This window comes from Python bivittatus, unplaced genomic scaffold (assembly GCF_059951505.1).
Source record: "Python bivittatus isolate LINGU-HERP-01145 unplaced genomic scaffold, Pbiv_v1 ctg000350_np1212, whole genome shotgun sequence".
NCBI classification, from domain to species: Eukaryota; Metazoa; Chordata; class Lepidosauria; order Squamata; family Pythonidae; genus Python; species Python bivittatus.
In genome coordinates this window covers 28,100,361-28,124,839 of record NW_028277074.1, presented here as the reverse complement: position 1 = coordinate 28,124,839, position 24,479 = coordinate 28,100,361, and the positions used below count along the sequence as shown (strand labels likewise).

The following is a 24,479-nucleotide window of genomic DNA, read 5'->3' as shown; positions in this document are numbered from 1 at the left end:
AAAAAGTTTGATACATTGTAGAAATGAGCTGAAAGTAATAGAGTGAAATTTAACAGAGACAAGTGCAAAGTTCTACAGTTACTGTATAAAAACAAATGTCACATGTATATTTAGAATAAGAATTCCTGGCTTGCTAATTTCATTTGCAAAAAGATGTTGGAAGAGTAACTGAATGCAAACTGAATATGAGCTGATAGTGTGATGTGGCTGCAAAAAAAAAAAAAAAGCAAAGTAATTTTAGGCTGCATCAACAGAAATATAATGGTTCACTCTGTTCTGCTTTGGTGAGACACTACATTGAGTACTTTGTCCAATTCGGGGTACAGGTAGAAGAGAAGCATTCAGAAAATTTGGAATAAATTCGGAGAAGAATAACAATGATCAGGAGACTAGAAATTAAGCCGTATGAAGAGAGTTTAGCCTCGAGAAAAGACAGCTGAAAGAAAATGATGATGATGATGATGATGATGATGATGATGATGATGATGATGATGATGTTTTTATGAGAACACTCTTCAAATTCCTGAAGGAATGTCACTTGGAAGAAAGTTGGTACCTCTTGTCTTATTCAGAATGCATGATACAGAATAATGTAGTCACAGAAAGGCAGATTCCATTTTGTTGTTAGAAAAACTTCCTAGTAGTAAGAGTGGTAGTGAAGTCCTTTTTATTGGATGTGTTCAAACAGAGTCAAGGCAGCCACCTGTTTGGGATCTTTAATTCAGAATGCTTCACTAAGCAGGGGTTGGACTTGATGGCCTAAATGTCCCTTTCCAAAATTTTATGATTCTGTGTAGATGAACACCAGATTGGAGAAGGATCTTTTACAGTCTTGAAAGACTGAACAGTCTAGAAAAGCATGACAACGAGCATGAAATCATGCATGCAGGACTCTTTATGTCCCCTTCAAGAGACATCACCTTTGAAATCAAGAGTACTTCCACTAGAAAAATAGCCTATGACATATGAGGACTTCTATCTAAATGGGTGAAATGTAAGCTCCATGCTCATACACCTCTCTCAGTATGACTTAATCTCTGAATAGTATTTATTTGAATAGTATAATATTTGACAGCATAAAATATTCAATCAGAAATATTTTTATGCCTTCTAATGTTCCTGAGTGCAAGTGAAATGTATTATCAGACTTACAATAAGTTTCAATACTTTCCCACATTATAAATAAATAAATAACTGGTTGAGGCAAATAATAAATAACCTGTTGATTTTATGAAGATCTTTTCTTAGTTGTTCACAAGAGATTGTGCATATTTTTACATGCAATAAAGCAATAAGTGGAAATGCATAATTTATAGCCATGACTTCAACTTTCCCTAGATGTCTTTAGAGATAAAGAGACTGGGTGAGATGCCTGTATAAAATATAGGTACCCTGTCCAGCAACATCCTGATAAGGTCATTCCAATTCTAATAATTTCTAAGCATGTACCTTCAGAGGTCTAAAATAAAAATATTATGAAAGATTATTCCTTGCCTGCAGGGATCCATTTTTAAAGCATTAAATTCCTAAATGGATTTCCTTTGAAACTTATAGGAAATATACTATACAAAGTCATTAGACTTTAATACTTTCCACCTATATTTTAATCTCTAACTAAATGATGGAATTATTTTACAGAGCATTAAGACAAGAAATCTGCTTGTCTGTTCTTTTTCTGAGTATTGTATAATTTGATATACTTCCTGCCTGTTGAGCAAAATAAAAATAAACTATGTTAATTAGTCCATTTAAGATAAATCATTTATAATAATTTTGATACAATCTAGCCAAGCTATTTATTTTCAAGTTCTGGTGATTTGCTATATGTTAATGAATACAAGCCATTATTTTCAAAATTAATACCTATGTATTTATTTACTTATATAAAAATTTGTTAAAATATGGCAAGTTTACTGAACTGTTTCTTCACTGTTACTTTAAAAATGAATTAGAATAAAAAATGCTTAATTAAAATTTAGACCAAGATGATGGATACATATACAGGAACATAAATATTAATATTAATATAAAAGCATCTTTTTCAATTATTCTGGTATGAAATTAAGACTATATTTGAAACCTTCTAAATAATAATGGTATAATGCCTCTTCATACATTGAATATAATTGCATATCTGAGCAAATACAAATTCAAATTAATAAATGTTTTATGCTCCTGACTAAGTACAATTAAACAAGTGTTTGTATATATCTCCAGAATTACAAGAGAATGTTAAAGCAGTGGAAAATAAAATAATACCTTGTGATATACAAATAGTGGGCAATTTGCAACAAATTTGTAAATGTCAACTGATGAACTAAAGTGGTGGACAAGTATAACCATATTGTACTAGTTGGCTTTGTCTAACAAAATCTTGAATCAATCTGATTAGCACAGAGACAGGTGAAAAATCCATAAGTGTAGTAACAAGATATATTTCTTTCAATTGAATTAGAAATGGGTCTGGTAGCCAAATGCAGCCACCAAATCAAAATCACTGATATAATTTAAGTTCCCCTGACCCCAATTATAGAATTAGAATCTCATCCCTGGTCAGGCAGAGAGGGCATGTTGTGGATCCTGTCAGCAAGGGAATGTTGGCTGGCGGGGCCCAGGAAGACAGCCTGTTCTGCTGTTGCCCCTGCCCTTTGGAATATTCTCCCCCCAGAGGTGCAGCGGGCCCCTACCCTCCCGGCTTTCCAAAAAGATTTAAAGACCTACCTCTGTCAGTGTGCATGGGGTGATATGGGCTATACCCACCCCTGGGGGTGATTAGCCCCCTGATGATGCTCCCTGGAATTACTTGCTAATTTTCTATCTTCTTGGAATTTATTTATTTTTAGGATTGTTTTTATGTTGTATTTTAATGAATTTTTATCTTGTAAACTGCCCAGAGTCGTTTCACAAGATGGGCGGTGACAAATTTGATGAATGAATGAATGAATGAATGAATGAATGAATGAATGAATGAATGCATGCATGCATGCATAAATAAATAAATAAATAAATAAATAAATAAATTTATTTCTAAGAAAAAAAGGCCACACTTGAATAAACTCATAAAGAGAAATACAACTAGAACTAGAAACTTAGACTATCAGAGACCTTCAGTTCAACCATTTACCTTAAAAACCAGTAAGGCAATAAAGATGGAAGCAAAAGTGAATTGTGTAAAAGTAACCTGAACATGGAATAATAATCTGTTTTCAGTGTTGTATAACTTTTCAAAAGCAGTTCTCATTTTGTTTAGTGGGACTCCCATTCTAAAAAACATGAGTATGAATGCAACCTTAAATAATTTCTTTTTTACTATTTACTATAAAATTCTCTGGTCAAGAACATTAAGAATGCCATATGCTATAAAAAGAATTGCAATAAAAAAAATTTATATCTGACATATTATCAAATCAAAAAGACTTGGGAAACAGAAATATTTTTACCAAGAGCAAATCAAGCATGATACCATTCCTAAGAGACTGAAAGTGAACCTCTACAGTTCGTCTATATAACAAGGACTACCTGTATAGATTTAGTGGGGCAAAAGAATGGAGTCTTCAGCTTGTCTGAGTATGTAGCTGCATATTTTCACAGTATTGTTGGGAGTTGTCTGTGGAGCCTCCCATACGTTGAATGGATGCTTGCAGAAGTTGAGTTCTGCTGTATAGGTTTGTTGCCTTGTCCTAGTGAAACCCTGATGTAGTTGGTGTTCCAGAATAGAAATCATTTTGGTACTTAACTTTTGCATGCTGTAAAGCATGCTGATTAGATGGTTCAGGAGTTCCTTGGAGAGAGCGTAACATAATCTTTGGCTATAATCTTTGCATTATATAGACTGTAGAGGTTCACTTTCATTCTCTTAGGAATGGTATCATGCTTGATTTGGTTAGAAACGTGATGTCTTTTCTATCTGTGTCACCTTCTTGGTAAATTATATGGATTTCTACTCCGTCCAGCTGAACTTGGTGCTTTTCATTGTAGACATTGTAATAAGAAAGCTGTGTTAGTCTATAGTAACCAAATTCAGATAGCATGTTTTCAGACTAACAAATGTTATTAAACAGCATAATCTTTTGTGAGCTACAGCTCACTTCATAAGATGCAATGGAGTGGATAAGCTGATTGAGAATTGAAATTAGGATGAGGTGGGGAGAGGTACATACTCTTCAGCATCTGGTGCTTAGAGGTTATTATGTGTAACACTGGAGGTAATAGATAGCCAGCTTATCAAATAACTGGTTTATTCTGTCCATATTCCATTTGTTCCTGATAATTTGAGAAGCAGAATCAACTAAGTATTGAGAGAGAAATCACTTAGAGCAATCATGTCAATTTCCTGAGTCATTTTTTTGTATCATAGGAAGCATAGAAAAGCAAACAGGATTGAGAAATTCCTGAAATTTCCTAAGAACTCTAAGAAGCCATCTGAATCCATCATTCTCCTGACCCAGAAATATGATCTGAAAAAATCTCAGGTTCAAATCACACCTTACCAGCTGCTATAAAATAATCTATATTGTACAGCAATCACAATCGATACTTAACTAATCAATGTGAAAAAAAATTGAATATGTACAGTATAATATAAATTATAGGAGTGCATAAAGCCTCAGGCTAGTAATTTTGTTAAAAAAAGATTTGATTGGATCACCTCTTCAAATCAAATAAGGAATTGCTGAATGCTTAGGAAATATTCAAAGGCAATTTGGAGATTCAATGGATTTTCCAGCTGGCAGAGCTTCAAATATAATAGCTTTCCTCCCATATCTGGACAAATTTGGGGTGAACACTGAATGATATAAAGGATTTCTCATATTGACATAAGTACCTGGCTAGTGAGTTAAAGCATATCGACAAACCTGCTTACACTGAAGAATTTTGCTCTGGACTCTCTGACTCATTAGACAGGTGTGTTTAGAATGAGTGTGTGAGAGAAAAAAAAGATCAAGAATTTTTCTGATGCTCTTTTTATAAGGCAATTTATAATTATTTTTTTAAATCCATAATTCTCAGCCCTTCTCCAACCCCTTCTATCCTTCAACTGCCAAAAATATTTTGAACAACATCATTCTATCTTTCTGTTACCTATCTCTGTCTTGTCTTTTTCATTTGTGACTCTGAGCTAATATTCTTTCTTTATATCATACTGTATTGTACAACAGTAATACAAATGTGAAAATAATTTGAAAAAGTGCTTTGTTATAGACAGAACATGCATACTTCATTAAAATAGCTACATATTTCCCCAGGCTAATGTAGATGCTTTATAAACTATTCCTCACTGTCTCTCCATATACCTAATGAATTGAAGAGGCTGTGCATGGAGACCTATGTGGCAATATCTGGCAGCAACGTACGATGAATGGGTCTAACATTCTTGGCAATTTCACTTATTTTACTAAAAAAAAAAAAAAGAACATCTGATTTCATTTTTATGCTTCCCTGGTATATTTCTTTCAGCCAACAAACTGCTATTACCACATGGCATCACTATAGCACACAAACCAACTCAAGCCCTCCAAAACATTTTAAGCAAGCCAAAAGACCCAGTAGCCCAAGATCAAAAAAACCAGGAGTCATCTACAATATACAATTCAAGGACAGCAACAACTACTATTTAGGACAGATAGGCAGAAGGCTAGCAGAGTGCATCCATGAACACCAACTAGCTGTCAGAAGACATGATGAAAACTCCTTAATTTCACAATACATGGACAGAATCAACAACATTTTCAACTAGGAAACTATTAGTATCTTAGATTAAGCCAAATCAAAAAATGCTAGGGAAATCAGCCATCAATAGACACATAGAGGTAGAGTAAGTTTACACACCATTCGGAAGAGACAATAAAAAAACCTAGGAAGGAAACAAAAAGACTAGAACACAGCTCCTCCAGCAGCCAACAGATAAGCAGGGATCAACACCAGTCAAATAAGCAGGCATAAAACAGTAATCAAAGAACCACCAAAGAGGAAACCACTCCCCCAACAAAGGCAAGCTATAGCATATAAACAGGCAGCAAACCCCACTCTCACTCTCACTGATGATGTTGCCTAGCTGGGAAATGAAATGTCTGCAAGGAAACGACCAAGCTCAGAGAGCCCAGAACTCCACATTTCAACCCTGAGCTACAGATATTCTTTTCTATTGGGACATTAAAGTAATCCCACATTTTTTAAAAAAGATTCCTATCTTAATAGCAATGTTTAAAAATGTTTTACTCAAGTATTCGATATCTTAAGTGTTATTTCTTTGTTTACCTACGGGTGTAAGGGTTGTTAGGATTTATTTCAGTGTGTGGTGGTAACAGTTATAAATGGTGCATTTAAAACTCTCCATCTGCAATTAATTGCTAAATATTTTATTACAAGAGTAATTTAAATGCATTTACAGAAGAAAAAAGCTGTGGTTTGTTTGAAATATTGGATGAGAATCTGCCTGCATTATAAATACTTCTAATATTTTCAGTAAATGGAATAATAAAGAGAGCTTGGTGAGGAATTGACATATAATTTAAAAGTAAGTGCAAAGAAGAACAGTTATGTGCATTAAATAGTTAGATTTTAAGTAATGTTCATGTACTTAAAAATAAAAAAGCACTCTACAATTGAAAGAAGATGTAGATCTAGCTCCAGAGTTTTGAGGGTATGAAATCGCTGAAGAACACCAAGAGAAAAGTGGATTGAAGCCAGCAAAGACAAGTCTTCTTGTTGCTTATACTATGAGACAGTCTGGTACTGATTTGTTTTTACAGAATTACCTGATTCTTCTGGCCTATGGTACTAATGATGCTTCCTTAGATTTCTTATGTAATCTACATGGTAGTACAAAGGCTCTATTTCTTTAACTACTTCAAGAACCATTGCAGCTATCAGTCTTGTGGAAAGATGCTGTATGCTCTACCATATTACTGAGAAATGTGAATGGCATTCCCAATGCCTAGATACAGTATACTAGGTACTATACTGTTCGAAGAAATTTTAGCTACTTTTGATAATATGCACTACAGGTACTCCTACAGCACTCTGTCATCTTTTTCAGATCAAACCCATTTAGGCCCTGAAGATCCTGATACTGGAATGCAAAAGACATGCTCTATGTTCCAACCTGGAAGGGTGTGGCCTCTGTACCAACCTGTACTAATGCAGGGTGATTCTGAAATAAAAATGGTACTATTTTTATTCTTTCCAATCCAACATAATGTCGGAAAGAAAATATGTAGATTTCTGATATCTGTGGATCAGCAGGATAACTTTTTGAAAACAGAACAGAACTGGACCAACTTAGATGCGCTAGTAGAGATGATTGAAGAAAAACTGACTTTGAAAATGGGCTGGATTTAGCTGAAGGTGGCAACGAAAAAAAATCCAAAATGAAGAATGCCAAAAATCCAAAATGAAGAATATCCAAATGGGAGATAAAGCTGTACAGTAGGTTGGAAGTTTTCCTTTGAATAACGTCACCTAGACTGGAGCTATTATTAAGGCATTAAAAAGAAAGAATTAAAAAAAATATATGTTCTGCTTCATTGGCCTAGGTTTTGTTTTGTTTTTTATATGATTTTTATGGAAACTTTTAAAAAAGAAGATAAAATTAATACAAACTAATATAAAGTAAGAAAGAAAAAAGAAAAAGAAAAGTCAAAGAGAAATAAAAAAAATAAATGAAAAAAAGTTGAAGAAAAATAAAAAAGAAAAAAAAGATACAAAGAAATGGCTTCCGATAGTCTTCACAGCAATTATATGCACAATTATATTCTAACCTCTCTCTCTAAAGTTACATCATAATACTCTTTCTATAATCTATCCTGCCTAATCATCAAAGCCATAAATCACAAGTTCATTATTTTTTATTTTTATGCAAAAAGTCCATAAGAGGTTTCCAGTCACCAATAAATGTAGATAGGTCTTTTCTTTAATCAAGGAAGTTAATGTATCCATCATTTTTTTTCCCTTGCTTTTAGGGTTCAACTGGCACAATGCATACTTTAAGACCCTGCATGGGGTATTTATTTTCCTTTTAAACCTTTCCAACCCCTATATATCTAGGGTGATTCCCCACCCCCACCCCTTTTTGTTATTTTAAAAGGAGAAAAATGAGTTTACCTTCCATTCCTCTTCTCTTCAGCAGGAGCAGCACAACCAGCAGGGGCCAATCCCCAGAGGGTCTATAAAGGAGTCACCAACTCCTACATTACAGATGAGGCTTCCCATGTTAATGTTGTTAAAGCCCTTGCAAATAGACATGGCCAGAAAGGCCCAACATTCGCTCCAGCTCCTTTAATAAGAGCACTTTTCCTCCATAATAGTGACTTTGTCATCGTGCAGAATGAAGGAGGAATAGATGCAGATGACTTTGGAGATGGAGGCCAAGGCAGGGCTCAGTGCATGGTGCCAGTCACTGAGGGATATGACCTTAGCTTTAGTTGAAGGACACAGCATCTTCTGCACTAAGACATCACACTATCACTATGAAGTGAGGGGTTAGGGATACTTTGAACAGTGCAGCTGGATAACATTATCAGGCAAAGTAAGGCCACAAAAGTAATTATGCTTTGCCACCTTAATTGCCACCAAGAAGCTTCATACCTGAGCTCTTACTCATGTCTGATCACATGAGTGATCACCACCTTTGGTGTCTTCAGTCACTGTTCAACCACTTATCTTCTAGGCCTCCTTAGTAAATCAAGAAACTACATGGGATTGGCAGGTAGGGAAAAGCTACTCAGGAGTGAACATCCTGGTTGTCTTTCACAGATCACAAGCACCCAACAGTATTGCTGAGAAATTCCCCAGGTGCCATCAGGAAGCCTGGTGGAGCCATTATTAGATGTTTGCAGCAGGCCATTTTAATGGGCTCCTCTTCCCTGCTCTGGTTAATCTCATTGCCACAATGAAATAAAATGAAATGAGTGAAAGAAATAGATTTAGATAATCAGTTTTCTTCAAGAAGATTTTTCAAATCTTAGATTTTAAGTTGTTTCAAAAAGGATAAAATTGGGAGAATTTGCCACATATAGTTATAAGCTTCCAGGGTTTTCAGGAGTAGTCATACTCCTCTCTCTTTAAGGATAGCTGGGTCCTTGGACACCCAATGATGACTGCTCATTCCCTGGACCCATTCAGTCAATCCACTTTGGCTAACTTAAATTAACCTTGATCAGCAAGGATCAAGAGACTGGGTGGTTCAAGGAAACATAGTCTTAGGCCTAGTGCATGCTAACATAATGCATGCATCTTCCCTGTCTAACAGTAACCAAGCTTTTCTCTCATTTGGTGTTAGCAGATAGTTATTTATAGCAAAAAATAAAAACAAATTGAAAGAAGAGCCTTGTGGCAATCTAAAAGATGAATACATTTATTATAGAATTAGCTTACATGGACTATATAAACTCCATAATAAAATAGACACTAATGCATGAAAGTGGAGCCCTCAATAAATTGTGTTTATTGCAAAATGCCACTCTATTCCTTCCTTTCTACCCTGGCCTTATCAGAAAAGGCTTCTAAATTAACCAAGAAACAAGCTCTGAATAAAAATAATCTGGTTTACTTTTCCTAAAATAATTGTTCTTGTGTGATAAATAACAGTGATGGTCCTCCCAATATTGTAAAATATAAAGCATTAGTAATGTTAGAAGCAACCATTTACTATTTTACATATTATTTCCAATCTTTGCAACTTTCCTTTGTCATTTTCAGATTTATATTTCACATAATATAATGGTGTAATTTAACAATAATCTATTATAATTCCTTAATTTTGCATAATATCCCTACTGTTCTGCTCCACTCGAAAAGGAAAAGGATGTAAAAGTAAAGGGTCAAAGAGAGGATCAAAGTCTACAGTGTTATGTCTCTTTAATAGCTATAGCAATAAAAGGGCAAGAACTTGTAAGAAAGGGAAGAGATGCTATTTTCTCTTATACTAGCAAAAACAAAACCAGCAATTCTGCATCAGTTTTTCAAAGTAAATAAAAAGGACCTTTAAAATCAGAAATAAAATATACTGGCTCAGTCCTAATACAAGAACCTACCTACGGATTTTGGATTTTCTTTACATGGATCACTATGGGCCTGCCTGCCTGCCTGCCTGCCTTCCGTCCGTCCCCCTCCCCCATCATAAACATTTCATGCCACAAATGACTGATGTTGTTGGGATGTGTAAAATGTATTATTCCAGGATAATGATTAATGAAATCCTGGAACCCTTTCTGTTTTTTAACAAACCATGCCAATCTGGTTGTCCCAGACATGATCTGGTAGTTTTTTGGAAGTTAACCACCTGGAACAGAAAACTGGCCGTGGTGCAGTCAGACCAGGGCCTGACTTCATCCAGAACATCACAAACTCCATCCTGTACTGGATTTTTGTAATGGGCAACAAGTTGGATTAGAGGATTTCTAAGGTCTCTTCCAACATACATCACATGATTCTATGTGAGTGGGTGAAAGGATACTGTAAAGCAATAGGAGATGCTGTTATAATAGGATTTCAAGAGAGCAAAATAAGGATTATGGCAGAGATCAAGCCATCAGAAGAACAGAAATGTAAGAGCAAATGTTCTTTTTTCTGTTATGCTCCCCTATCATCAAGTCTGGGGTTTCATGCTGTCCTCTTCTTCTATTTTGTGGTGTTGTCAGTCAATGCTAGGTCAGTCTGGAATAAGACAGCACTCGTGCATGATATAATGACAGATGGAAGTACTATGATAAAATGGAAATTGACAAATTAGGGAAATCATTCATATATATATATATATATATATATATATATATACGTGTGTGTGTGTGTGTGTGTGTGTATGTGTATGTATGTATGTATGTGTGTGTATGTATGTATGTATGTGTGTGTGTATATATATATTACCAGGCATGATAAAATGACCCTTCATGTTTTCCACATTTCCAGCATAAATTTGAAGTACCTTACAAATTAGGGAAATCCTGAAACAACCAGCCATATATGACCAAATATGCTATATAAGTGAGCAGAATAAGAGAATACTGATGGGCAGTAAGTGAATAAGCTGGGGAAATATGGGGTAAGGACTTGGGCAGCAAAAGTAAAAATCCCCACATATGAGCTTATGCCTTTTAATTAAAAATCTTAGTTGGAAAAGATGGTACCAGTCCCATGATATTAAAAAAAAAAAAGGACTAAAAAATTTGCAGAGTACTTTGGAATATTTTCATTTACTACCTTAATTTAATTTTTAATTTATCAGGACATGTTCCATATTCTCAGTTCTAATCTAGTCATACATCAATTGTACAACTGCATGTTATTCCTTGCTGACTGGCAAGTGAAAAATTCTGTTGAGAACCTTTACTCAAGTATTAAATGTCTGCTGAAATGTCTGTTTAAACTGGTATCTGCTTACTTTAGACTCTTTTACTTGTGGAAGAGAGACTAATGTCTCTCTTTTCCAGAAAACTAATACAGACAAGAGTCAACTGAGTGTGTGCTACTAAAAACGAACAAACAAAAACCCCTAAACTAAAATTAATATAATTAATTAATGCCATGCCTTAAAGCCACTTCTTAATACTTTCAATTGTCAGCTTACCATTGTGTCATCCATCTATACACTGCTTCATATAAAGTGAGACCTCCTTCACAGTGACTGTTATTGGAATACGTTATGAAATACCAGAAATAAAATAAAACTGTTATTACCCTACCTCTTTTTTCTCTCTGCCAGCTGCCTGCAGACTTCCTTCCATCGGAAATTCAAGCTGTCCAATTTTTCTTTTAAAATGCTGGCATCTGTTGCTGATGATTGTTCAATGATCTTGTCTCCATCTATGTTCAAAGTTCTGACAACAGCTTGCTGACTCCCAATGCCATCCTGGAGATCCTGCAAAGTACCAAATAATCTAATTAAACTCGAAAGCAATCCCCTTCTGCTTCATAACAGATCAAGAATGTTGACAGATGTAAGCACAGTAGATCTACATGACATAACTTTTTTTGCCTTTAAATCCCAAATTTATCAATAGTCTTTTTTTTTAATTTTAGCACAGTATGAATTATTTTCAGATAAGTCTCCCTTATGAATTTTGTTACACTACAGAATTAGAACAGACTTAAACAGAATATGCCAAATACAAAGCACCATTTAATCTGCATGCAACTTAAAAATGATTTATACTCCACAACATGGTACATATATACCTTCTTCTGACATGCAGATAGAGCACACATATTGGTCAGTACAGCAATTAACATTTTTTTAACTGTGTCTATGGAACATCTGCACAGGTAACCATTTTTGTTCTAACACTGCCTTATGACATTATATGCACATTTATTGCTCCTACACCTACAGTGATTTGAAACTGCTAAATTATAATATTGATTATAAAATCAACTCTAACTGTGGCCTACATTGAGATAACGTATTCTCATCTCATCATAGTTATAAATTATTTTACCAATCATTATATTAATATGATATAAATATTATTTATTGGTGATGGAAAATATAAAAATATATTCCTAACCTCATCCTATTTCTGAAAAAGTCTGTTCATAAACAATTGCCCTATCACAAACTCTTAGCAATAATTGGCCTATAACACTACCGCTTTCCATGAACACTCACCTAGATTCTAAATATACCACTAAATTTGGGTTTACATTTCAAGGAATCTTAATCCTAATCTCACCCTATTTCTGATAAAAAGATACACAATAATGATAGCCCTACCACAAAATCTTACCCAGCCTATACTTGAAAGAATTTAGCCTATCATTGAAAAAAACCTAATCCTAACCTTATAACTACCGTAAAAATAATGTGTCTGCTTGTTGCTGAGAATTCAATCCTAAATGGTAATCTAACACAACCACAGTCCTGGAAAATATGCACAGATTCTATCCTTCAGGTTAACCTCAGTCTATTGCGGATATATAGATATACAGTAGATATATATTTTACACTAGAGATTGGCACAGCATAAGCATTTACTGATAATAGGAATGTAACACCATCAATATCCACGAAAAAACTTCTAGATTCTAATCCTCACATTAACTTGTAGTTTAGAGTTCAAGGAAGCCTAGCCTCATTCAGCTGACTATTGTGATAACAATTACACTGCCCCAGGATAAAATCTTAACCATGATAGGAATATCACCAAACAACCATCCATGAAAATTCACCCAAATTTTAATCATTACACAACATTCTTTACTAACCATTGCCTCACTGGTGAATCATAACTACAATAAGATCTTGAAAATTCACTCTGATACTAACCATTATGCTATTAGTTAGCATACATTTCAAGAAATATTAACCAATGTTACAATAAGATAATTTATTTTATATCTAATACCTTTACTTTTTGTACTCTCTATTCTATAGCTATGTATCCTTCCATTATAGTTTTTATTAAGAACTAAGAATCCCAGAGGGGGGTAATGGATCTGGAATATTAGAACTAAAGCAAAGGAACATGTTGCAACAGACTTGTTGAAATTAGCTGGGGAACAACTTGTACCAAGTACCAATCCATACTGTTAAGGACTTGTACTTCAATATTCAGAAGTAGAATTCTCAAATGACAATGATAAGTAGAACTCATCATTATGACATATCTTTAGTATCTGAACTGGTAGAGCAGGGACAGTAATATGCATAAAACAAAGAGGAATATGGGCAGTACTTTGATGTAGCCAGCCAAGGGTGCTATGATATATAAGAGATATGTGCAATACTGATTGAGAAATGGGAATGAACAAAGTAAGCCAGGCAGTTCTAATTGGGTAAGAAATGATGGCAGAAAAATATAAAAATGAATGAATTGTAAGGCAGGACAGATCCACCTTCACTCCATCAAGAAAGAGAGAGCTCTTCATTGCAGATCTCTCAAATCTCTCTTGGTCTGGCCGACAACAAGAAGAGTTAGGTATTTATACCATGTGTATGAGATATACTTGTATGTGTGTGTGTGTGTGTGCACTATGTGTATTGAGTATAGTTTAATAGATAAGTTAGAAAATGATCAGTTGTATTTCTCTCTTAATTAAATGGAACTCCTACCGTGGCATTTCTTTCTCATGACAAAGAAATTGTTGTGATTTGGAAACATTTGGATTAGTGTTAGTGTCTATTTTTAATTGGTATTAGGGTGAAAAGAAGGTTAGGATTCAACTTTTTTGAGGTCAATGCTAAAATTTAATGTGAGACTGAATATAACTCTGATTTTTTATAGCTAGTGATAGTCTAATGTTTTGTTTTGTTTTTCTTACATTTGGGAAGTGATTGCTACAGCTACAGCATTTTTAAGATTAGAGATAAATTTCCAAGTTATACTAAAAATAATTGTGATGTTAATATCATTAAGTTGATATTATATTTAGGACTGAGTTGTTGGGCAAATTTAATTTAAATGCTTTTATGGGTGTTAGGTTGAAGTTAGAGTTATGGTTGGGATTAATCCATGCTAAACATTACCATGAGGATTAGAATTAGGGTGACTTCTTATGGCTTGTAATGGTCTTTATGTTACTGTTGGGATCATCTGCTGGAATAAGGATAGTGTAAAATTCTAGTGGTATTATGATATAATTATATTACATTATTACATTTTATTTAAACATATGCATTGTCTTCAGTTTTTGTCCTTGAGAAGATACAAATTTCTGAGAATAAATTTTAAAAAAGGTGTTATTCTTTACTTTTATTTCTTTGCCATACTTACATTGATTTAGGCATACGATTTTCACACACACATACCCACAAAGATTTTTAAAATGCAATTTTAATATATTAGGAAGGTTTTGTATATATGGGGAGATCTTTGCTTTTTATATCTTTTTACCTACAGACAGTAATAAGTGGCTTTTGTAGAGCAGTAAGGTTGAGGGAGAATAAATTGCTTATAGCCACCTATTGAATTCATGGTAGAGATAAGACTCAAACTAGAGGCTTATAATTTTTTGCTTAGTCTCTTCATCACTATGGTACACCAGCTTGCAAAGTGCTGCAGAGCACATTAACCAATGGCTCTCTTGTGCTTGGAAATAATGTCCTTCTTTTCACTTATATCAGCAAGGGGCAAGAGCAAGAGTCCTATAATTGCCTGAATGCCTTTGTTATATTAAGTCTACAAAAGAGTTTGCAGTTTTCAGAATATCTTCACTGCAGTTTAATCTTTGCTGATGCCAGTTCATTAGTCCTTGGCCTTGCTGAACTGACACTTCTGAAAGCACAGTGTCCTGTCCAAAAAAGGGGAGAAAAAATGCTGCCTTTAAAGGATCTCATTCACTAAAGTATAAGGAATGTTAGATTATGGAAGCAATAGCAACCATATTAAATTAGGAATGGGGAAAAACCTAGAAACAGATCTCTACAGAAGAGATAATAACTATGAGTGACATGGGAATAAATATTTGGCTAATTTTGAATGGAGACATAATGTTCCTGGTGGAGCTTCCACCCCCTCATCTTAGTGCAGCTAACTGCAATTAGGAATCCAAAGATGACTAGATGATGACGGTCCTGGAGTCCAAAGATGGGTAGTTCTGGGAGACTTCCATCCTCATGCTGAAGCCCTTGCTGTTGAGGGTGGCCCAGGAGTCCTTGGCAACCCACGTATGTGAGTTTGCTTAAGAACATTTTCAACAGAATTGCCTGGATGAGACCATGTAACTATAAATTTAAATCTAGGCAAGTCACAGGTGTTTCTAACTACAAAGCACATGAGCTCAGTAATATGATTTAAATCTATTTAAGATGGCTCAGTATTCCTCATAATGACCCAGGTTTGCCCCTAGATTCACTTTTGTTCCTGGAAGCTTAAGAAAGAGGTGTAGCAAGGCTAAACAAATGTTGCCATCTGCATCAGTTCCTGATAAAGTCAGACCATCTAAGTGACACATGCTTGAGTTATACCGCAATGTATGTTAGATATGCTTTGAAGACTTTTCATAAACTGCTTACAATGAATCTGTGAAAATGCTGCAGGTGTCCTCCAAGGGCTGTATTCATAAACAACATGTTTCCAAGCATAATTTAAACTATTCCTAAATACATGTAAGGCCTAAAAGGCCTTGTGTGGGGGATACACCCACACACCTACTGTATATATGCACAGACAGACAGACAGACATATATATATGCACACACACACATATACACACATGCACACATACACATACACACACACACACACACACACCACCGAAATACAGAGAATATAATAGGCCACAGTATGCTTATCTTGGAAGATGATAAACTAAATGACATTTCACATAATGTTCACTGCACTTTTAGAGTAGTTAGTAATGGAGTACAGCAAAAAAAAAATTAGCAGGCAGCAGTAAATGAGAACTGAAACATTGAAATTGAAGAATGGCTAAAACAGACAAAAAAAAAAAAGATTAGTAAAACAGTATCTGCAAAGCCACATTATTATTTTTTTTACTGTTACTTTTCCCGCTTGACTGAGAAAGGCTACATACCTTATAGATCATATTTCAGTGCATATGTTTTCCCTATATAGAATCTGAATATAGATAAAAGTTTAAAGCAGAGATCTTGCCAGCATGTTTTATGAATAGAAGCATTCAGATTCACAAATAATCTGTGCATCGCTAACAATAAACTGCACATATAAAAAGTAGGGATGTGCTGCATTTTGGATTCAAAGCTGAGGGGGTTGGCTATCTGCATTTTATATGTCTATGCCTCTTTAAAGATGTGTCTTTTCCTGGCCTTGCATAGTAACTCTAATTCTAAGAAAACACATTTGAATTAACCAACAGGGCGAGACAAGGTACCCTTTGGGCTTTTAACAGGTTCTTATCTCAAACACAGAATGCTTGATGTGTCTGAAGCACAGCATATCACTGCTAAATAGTAAGCCCTCAATATCAACAGTAGGTCAGTGCATAATTCATGCTATTACATTTAATTAATTGATAGTAATGAAATATTTAGACAATATTCTAGCTGTTCCAAACTGCAGTTAATCTCAAGCTTAGAAGGAGTATTCAATTCAAAGATACTCCAACAGAAGAATGAATTACAATAATATTGACTATATGATGATAGAAGACGTAGAAACAAAAGAGAATTACCAGTTTGATGAATAAAATACAGAGGAAAAGTTCAGCCACATTGGTTACTATTTGTAGTAACTATTGGTTACTATTACATATGATTAGAGTACACTAGAGCTTTAAATAAAGCTTTATAGTACATTCAGGTAGTAAGATAGACAGTGGTCATAATTTCTCGAGTTGAGTAGTCCACAGGATTACACATTTTTATTTTGCAACTACAGTGGTACCTCTAGTTACGAACTTAATCCGTTCCGTGACTCTGGTTGCAACTCGAGTTGGTCTCAAGTCGAGGTAAAGTTTCCCATAAGGTTCAATGTAAATACAGCTAATCCGCCCTCTGAATTTGGTTGCACCCCGAGGTAAATTTCCCCCATAAGGTTCAATGTAAATACAGCTAATCCGCCCTCTGAATTTGGTCGCACCCCGAGGTAAATTTTCCCCATAAGGTTCAATGTAAATACAGCTAATCCACCCTCTGAATTTGGTCGCACCCTGAGGTAAATTTCCCCCATAAGGTTCAATGTAAATATGGCTAAACAGTTCTGAAACATATGCATTTTATTTTTAAACCTCAAAAACCTTCCAAACGCCACAAAAATCTTCCAAACGCCACAAAACACAACACAAGCCTCACTGAACGTCTCCTTGCTACCGCAATCTCGCCCACAGGAAGCCGCGACCACGTGGCAGCAGGGAAAATGGCCGCGGATCCGGTTCGTAAGTAGAGGCGGAGTTCGCAAGTAGAGGTAAATTTTTGGGGCCAGAGCTGGTCATATCTTGAAAAATTCGTAAGGAGGGGCGTTGTAACTAGAGGTACCCCTGTATTTATTACAACTCAAAATGCCCCAAACTGCAACTTTTAATGGAAACGTTTAACAAAATGCAAGAGAGAGAGAGGGAGGGAATGAGGGAGGAAGAGAGAGAATGTTCAGCAATGTTAGTAGTTACTGAAAATAAATATGACTTTTTGATTTATAGGGATATAAATCTTCCTTAAAACGCTCAATTATATATAACTTCATGGCAGAAGTAGTGAGAAAATGTTTTCCTGTTCACAGGAAGATCAGATCATACCAGGAATAGGACTGATAGTCCTTGTAATTTTATTTTAAAAAGTATATTGTAACTGCAGAGCACATTCTTATTCTTACAAATATAGAATTCCTTAATGAAGCACTGCTATTTTGAAAGGATTATTCCATGCATTTTTGTGTTTGTATATATCATTGCCATGTACCTTTATTTTTAATCTGCCAACAATTGCATATAGCTCTCTAACAATCATGGTAACACAGCATTCATAAAAGGAAATTTCTGTCACTTTAATAACAATTACAGTAAAGATCATAAATAACTGAGGTAGCTCTAGTCTTTTCAGATGTGGAAAACTTTACTGTTAAACCATTATGTGATTTTGATGACTGACCTCTAGAATTCTTCCTGGGGGCTCTGCTCAGGGACAGATGGGATTTTAAGTTTGCAGGGATGAAAACATTCTCTTTTGTAAAGTGAGTAATGCTTAAGATACTGAAGAGGTATTTCCCTATAAATGCACTAATATATTCCCCAATGTAGAACATGTTGAAGTGAGTTACAGAACTTTGTAGATTTTGTATTATATTTAAATCTATACAGCACATAAAGAACAAATTACTTTTTCCCTTTTTTTTCCTTCTCTGATCTGGTGTTCCCCAGATGTTCTGGGATTGCAACTCAGCATTTCCAGCCCATGTTGGGAGTTACAGTCGCAACACAAATGAAAGGCATCAGGTTAGACAAGGCTGATATACCTAACAATTTTTTAATAACAATATCTACCCATGAAAGCAGGAAAGCTATAGCTTATAGCTATTGATTGAAATAAGTCTATATTGTAATCAAGTTCAGCTCATGAAGCCATCATTATTTAACCAATGCTAAAAATCAAAAGAAATAAACTATTGCCATAGTACAGTTTAACACAGTATTTTATACCCAACTTAAATGTACATATATATGTATCTATAGAAAATGGCTTTAGAAATATTTCTGAGAATTTAGGAACATTGAGTTATCAAATAAAAGTTGGTTATCAGAGCGTAATTAATTTTTAATTAAATTAAATTAAATGAAATTAACTTGATTAAAACCATTATATAATCAAATTATTCAATTTTTAATTTGAAATATTTATATTTTGTTATAATACCAAACAGTATCATTTTCTGAATGAAGTGTTATTTTCATATCAAAACATGCATATTTTTGTCAAACAGATTTATTCTTAACAATAAGATATTATTGTAAAAAATAGCTTTGTCACAAAGTATGTCAACAAAATGCATGAATATTCAGAATAATACAGCTTCTCTCAAGAGTTTCCTGTTGCTATATAGTTAATCCCAGTATAGAGTTTTGCATAGTTTCATGAAACTCATTTCCCATTATCACTGAATGTTAAAATATTTTATTGTTAAGTATAATGAAAAACAATTTTACTATCAATCAACTTTATCATTATCTTGTTATGGTAATAGCCAAGCATACTTAATTGTAATTTACTTTTTATTGAAAATTGCTGTTACCATATGAATGATAATGAAAACAAACATTTAATGACTGTCAGATGCACTTGTTTGCAGAAAATTAATTTTAAAACCCTTGCTTTGCATTTTCTAAATGTCATTATACTAATTAGGATCATAAAGTAGCATAAAAATTAACATGTAGAAATTCTGAAAATCTACAGTCCAGATATGGTTTTTGAATTTAATTTGCTTATAAAACTTCTCTTTATTTCATTAAAGAACAGATCAAAATGTGATGTTTAAGCTCTACAATAATATAGTGGTGCAACTGACAGTGATTTTAACCCTTGGGTGATATATTAATTGGTGAGTGGTTAAAGGCATCAAGCTATTGAGTTCAGTCACTCTCTTTGAGCCCTAGGAAGAAGGCAATGCCAAGCCAGTTCCAAAAATGTTAAAGCAGGTAAAGGAAGTTTAAGAAGAGGAAGCCAAAATTTTCCAGGCATAGAATGGAGGTGATTACAGGATCAAAATGTATAAAATATTTACATCAGCCAGCATCCTCTGCAAGCTAGGACTGTAAGAAATTCAAAGTTCAAATGAGAGGGGAAAAAAAATGATCACCTGACCTGATGCAGTGTGAGATTGTACCATATTTCTAGGGGGCCATAGTCTTTGTATGATATAGTTTAGATTAATAAACAGATGGTAAAGTACTTTTTTCCTCCAACAGCAACTATGAGAGGAGTCACAGAGGTAAATGAGGCTCAGAAGGAGACCATAAGCAGAAATAGCTATAAATATATAGAGAGAAGCCCCTGTTCTACATCATGTATTGTATTTCTGAAAAGAAACTGCACACATCAGTTTATGCAAAGTGGAAGTAGTCACAATTCTGGGAAAACTGGCACTAGTGGCAATTTGTTTTCCAGTATTTTTTTTTACCATATTGCCTTTAACTTTTAAATTTATCCTAAGACTTGGGGGCCTTTTATTTGGGATTCCCTGTTCCCAAGTAGCATTAAAGCCAGCAGAAGAGGTCCTATTTAAGACCCCCATGCCTTGTCATGCCAGTCTGAGATGCCAGAGAGGGTTATATCCTGTGTTATCCCAATCTGTGGAATGCACTCTTTTGGAAGTAGATTTATTTTCGACTTCTATCATTTTAGGAAAGGAACTAAGGCCATTTTTTTCAGCCTGAACTGGAAATAAACTACTTACTACAAGAAAGAAAGAAAGAAAGAAAGAAAGAAAGAAAGAAAGAAAGAAAGAAAGAAAGAAAGAAAGAAAGAAAGAAAGAAAGAAAGAAAGGAAGGAAGGAAGGAAGGAAGGAAGGAAGGAAGGAAGGAAGGAAGGAAGGAAGGAAGGAAGGAAGGAAGGAAGGAAGGAAGGAAGAAGGAGGGAGGGAGGGAGGGAGGGAATTATTGCAGTTCGGATGGTAGTAATCTTTACCATAAAAAAATAACTTGTATAAGTTCAGGGTGTGAATTCATGGAAAAAGGAATTTTTTTGAAAGAGGGACTTTTGAATTCAAAGCTCATTCTCATAGTACCTAGCACAATTTACTAAAAAAAAAAAAAAAAGTGATCTCAACACATATCTCTCTGCTTAACATTTTGTACTCCTTGGAATGTTTAAATGTTTGGATTATAGTAAATTCACATGATGTATTAATGTGTACTTTGGATCATAACCTTTTCACAGATTTATTTCATATGAAAATAGTTTATGTGACATTTTGGTTAATGCTTTTTAAAAAGGTTATTTTATATTTACAGTAGCACTGACTGTTCTAATAAAAAAATGACAATACCTGTTGTTAAGGAGGGAGAAGGGATAATGAGTTTGTCTGTAACTGCTGTCAAGAAGGGCAGAAGTCATTTCTTTAATTATCTTTTTTTCTTTCTTTCTGTATTATTTTCTGCACTTTTTTCTTTTTCTCTCTTTTCTTTACATATTTCTGTATTTGTCTTCTATCAAGGTAAAAACTCTTAATAAAACTTAAGAGTTTATATATATAAACAAAAGCAAAATGACAATACTATCTAAAACTTCCTAGGTCCATTCTGATAAATTTGTTTCCTATTGGGCCAATGCAATATTAAAAAGCAGAACTTCTGGGTCTCTCCTAAACTCAAGTGCACTCCAAGGCAGGAACATACAGTAATATTTCAAGGACTTTGATATTCCAATAGACCTGATGTCTCTCCTCAAAGACGTTATTTCATATCCATTTATAGACTAGCCAGATATCTAAACCAAAACACTGTTCCCAAATTAAGGAGGGCCTTAAACCTTGGCACAGTTCAATGCACTTACATCAGCAGTTTTAGAGGGGAGATACAAAGATGACCTATTAAATCCATGTAGTGAAGTAGTCATTGAAACTACTAACCATGTTTTATTACACTGTCCTTTTTACGTCAACTCTTGTCATGAGCTGTTAATCTCACACTTAATTAAATATCCTGTCACTCTGACTAGCTTCATTTAAAACTTGTATTTTCAGATTCAAATGATTCCATTTCCTTTTCTATCTTGTTTCTTAATGATAAAGTAAGCAATTTAAAGTAAATTATGGCTTCCTTTTATTTTTAATAGTCTTTGGTTCAATTAATAACGTTAATGAAAAAATGTTTGAATTCTAACATCATGTTAGCATTTTATAATACATGCTGCTTACAGCACAAAATAATCCTATATTCTTGATAATTCAGAATCCAAATCTTCCAAGATAATCTAAAGAGAAAATGTTGAAGCATCATTCAGAATCTTGACAGCAATTTTTCAAAAGGGGACTCAATTCAGCCCATTGTTAAAGTTAAAAAAACTATAGTGGTGAAAGTTAAAAGGGAAGTCAACTTCAGGAATACAATTTGGCTAAAATGCAGAGATTAATGTTTTATTGCATAAAAGCAAAACTCCAGAAGGAAAAAAAAAAGTAATTCTAAAACAAATCATAATATATGTGCAAGAAAATGTATTAGTTTTGAAATGAGGCAGATAATAAAATGCAACAAAAAAGGTTAATCATTAAATGAGATAAAACATTATCTGTATATTCATCATTTGTTTCATTTATCACTTGGAAAAGTTTAGGCAGAGATTATTATAGCTAGCCTCCAGGCCCTCTAAGTATTTGACTTTATATGGTTGACATATTCTGAATCCTGATTACTTCTTTATTAAGAATGCTGTAATTTGGACCTCCTCAGTCTGTTTAATATGCTAACATCTTGGATTCCGGCCTGAAAAAGAAAGTGCAATATTATAGAGCAATTTCTTTATTATGGATAACAGAATGGATAAAAACTCTGAATAATAGAACATCAATTATAGAAGGAGCAGGCCCAGCTAATGGACTTCATAGGTATCTATGGCATAAAGAAACAAAAGAAAAAGAATTTGAAGGGACATGTTATAAGACAAAGTTTGTTAAAAAATCTGGAATCCTTTAAAAGCAAGGATAAGTGTCAAAATGTCACTATTAGCATGACTGTCAAATGCTTTTTACTTTAAGGACAATTACAGTAAGAAAGATTTAATTACAAATGCCAACATAATATCTTCAGATTTGAGGAGAATAAAGACACAACAAGAATTGCTTCATGAATGAAGGAATTTATGATGGTTAATGTATTTGCTAATAACTGGAAAGATAAAAAGCAATCTTAAAAAAGGAAGATGGACTTTGAGAAAATTATGAGATTTGAAACACTTGTACAAAACCAAGATTATTTATTAGGTTATATGTATACATTGTTACTGAAAAATTATTATGAAAAGGATTACTACCTATTGAAATATATGCTGATGACAGCAAGAATCAATTTGGCACAATATTGGAACAGAGAAATAACGACAGAGGATTGGAAGGCCAAAGTTGAAGTATATGCAGCAATGGAGAAATTTACTCCATAAGTCAAAGCAAATTCAAACAGGAATAGATTTCTTACATACAACGTATTACAGAGCAAGGCAAGACAACACATTTACAGTATGACTTTTGAAGAAGACAGAGAAATAGATTTTTAAAAACCTGAAATTTTAAATAAGCATAAACTATAATTGTACAAGTGTAAAGCAAAGTATAAATATCTAAGTGGTAGTTAGTGGCTGGGGAAAAAATGAAAGGAAACGGGACAGTACATTAATAAATACTTCTTTTTACAATGCATTTTTATTATACTGTATCTTACTTACTATATCTGTATTTTTGATCTACTTTGTACAATGCTTATGCAATAATAAAACTAATCAAATATATATAAAGGAAAGTGTATTGAAGTTTAGTAGAGACTGAAAAAAATTACCTGGAAATTAAGGAAAAAAGGACTTTCTTAAAGACCTGTAAAAGACCTTTAAGATGTATACATGTGTTTGTGAAGAAAATGTCTAAATAAAACACCAAGACAGGCAAGTATAGGAAAGATTTTGGGCAATGAGTACAGTACAAATATAAAGAACAAGTAAAACATTCATTAATGTGTTTCATCTCCTTTTTTTTGCCTTTGAATTAATTTTGACTTCTGGAAGGAAGCATTATCCCTTTGATCTTTTTTGAGTTGTAGTTTATAAAACTAGCTCCTTTTAAGATAAAAACTGTGCTAATAAAATGAACCCTATTAGCTATGCCCTCCACAGGTAGATGAAAAAAAGATTGACTTTTTACTTTTGACTAAAGTTTCTCTTTGAATGATAAATGAAATATTTAAAAATTGCTGCATTGCCCTAAATCTGTTCAGGATCATCTGCACTCATTCTTTCATATCTGGTGGCAATGTTATAAAGCTTAACTACTTGTAAAATAATTCATAATAAAATGAAACAGATCTTAAAAGCTAAATTCTCACTTCAGCCTGTAATATTTTACTGAACTCTACTAAACTGTATATTCCC

General features: G+C 34.0%; 1 protein-coding gene across 18 annotated transcripts in view; it reads right to left on the bottom strand.

Moving 5' to 3' along the window:
- Positions 1-24,479, bottom strand: part of DMD (dystrophin) — an 886,326-nt gene that overhangs the window by 280,943 nt on the left and 580,904 nt on the right. For all 18 annotated transcript variants that reach the window (XM_088144802.1, XM_088144803.1, XM_088144790.1 and 15 more), the window contains one exon: positions 11,682-11,857. In XM_088144802.1, the coding sequence (XP_088000928.1) occupies positions 11,682-11,857 (176 nt within the window). The remainder of the gene's footprint in view (positions 1-11,681; positions 11,858-24,479) is intronic.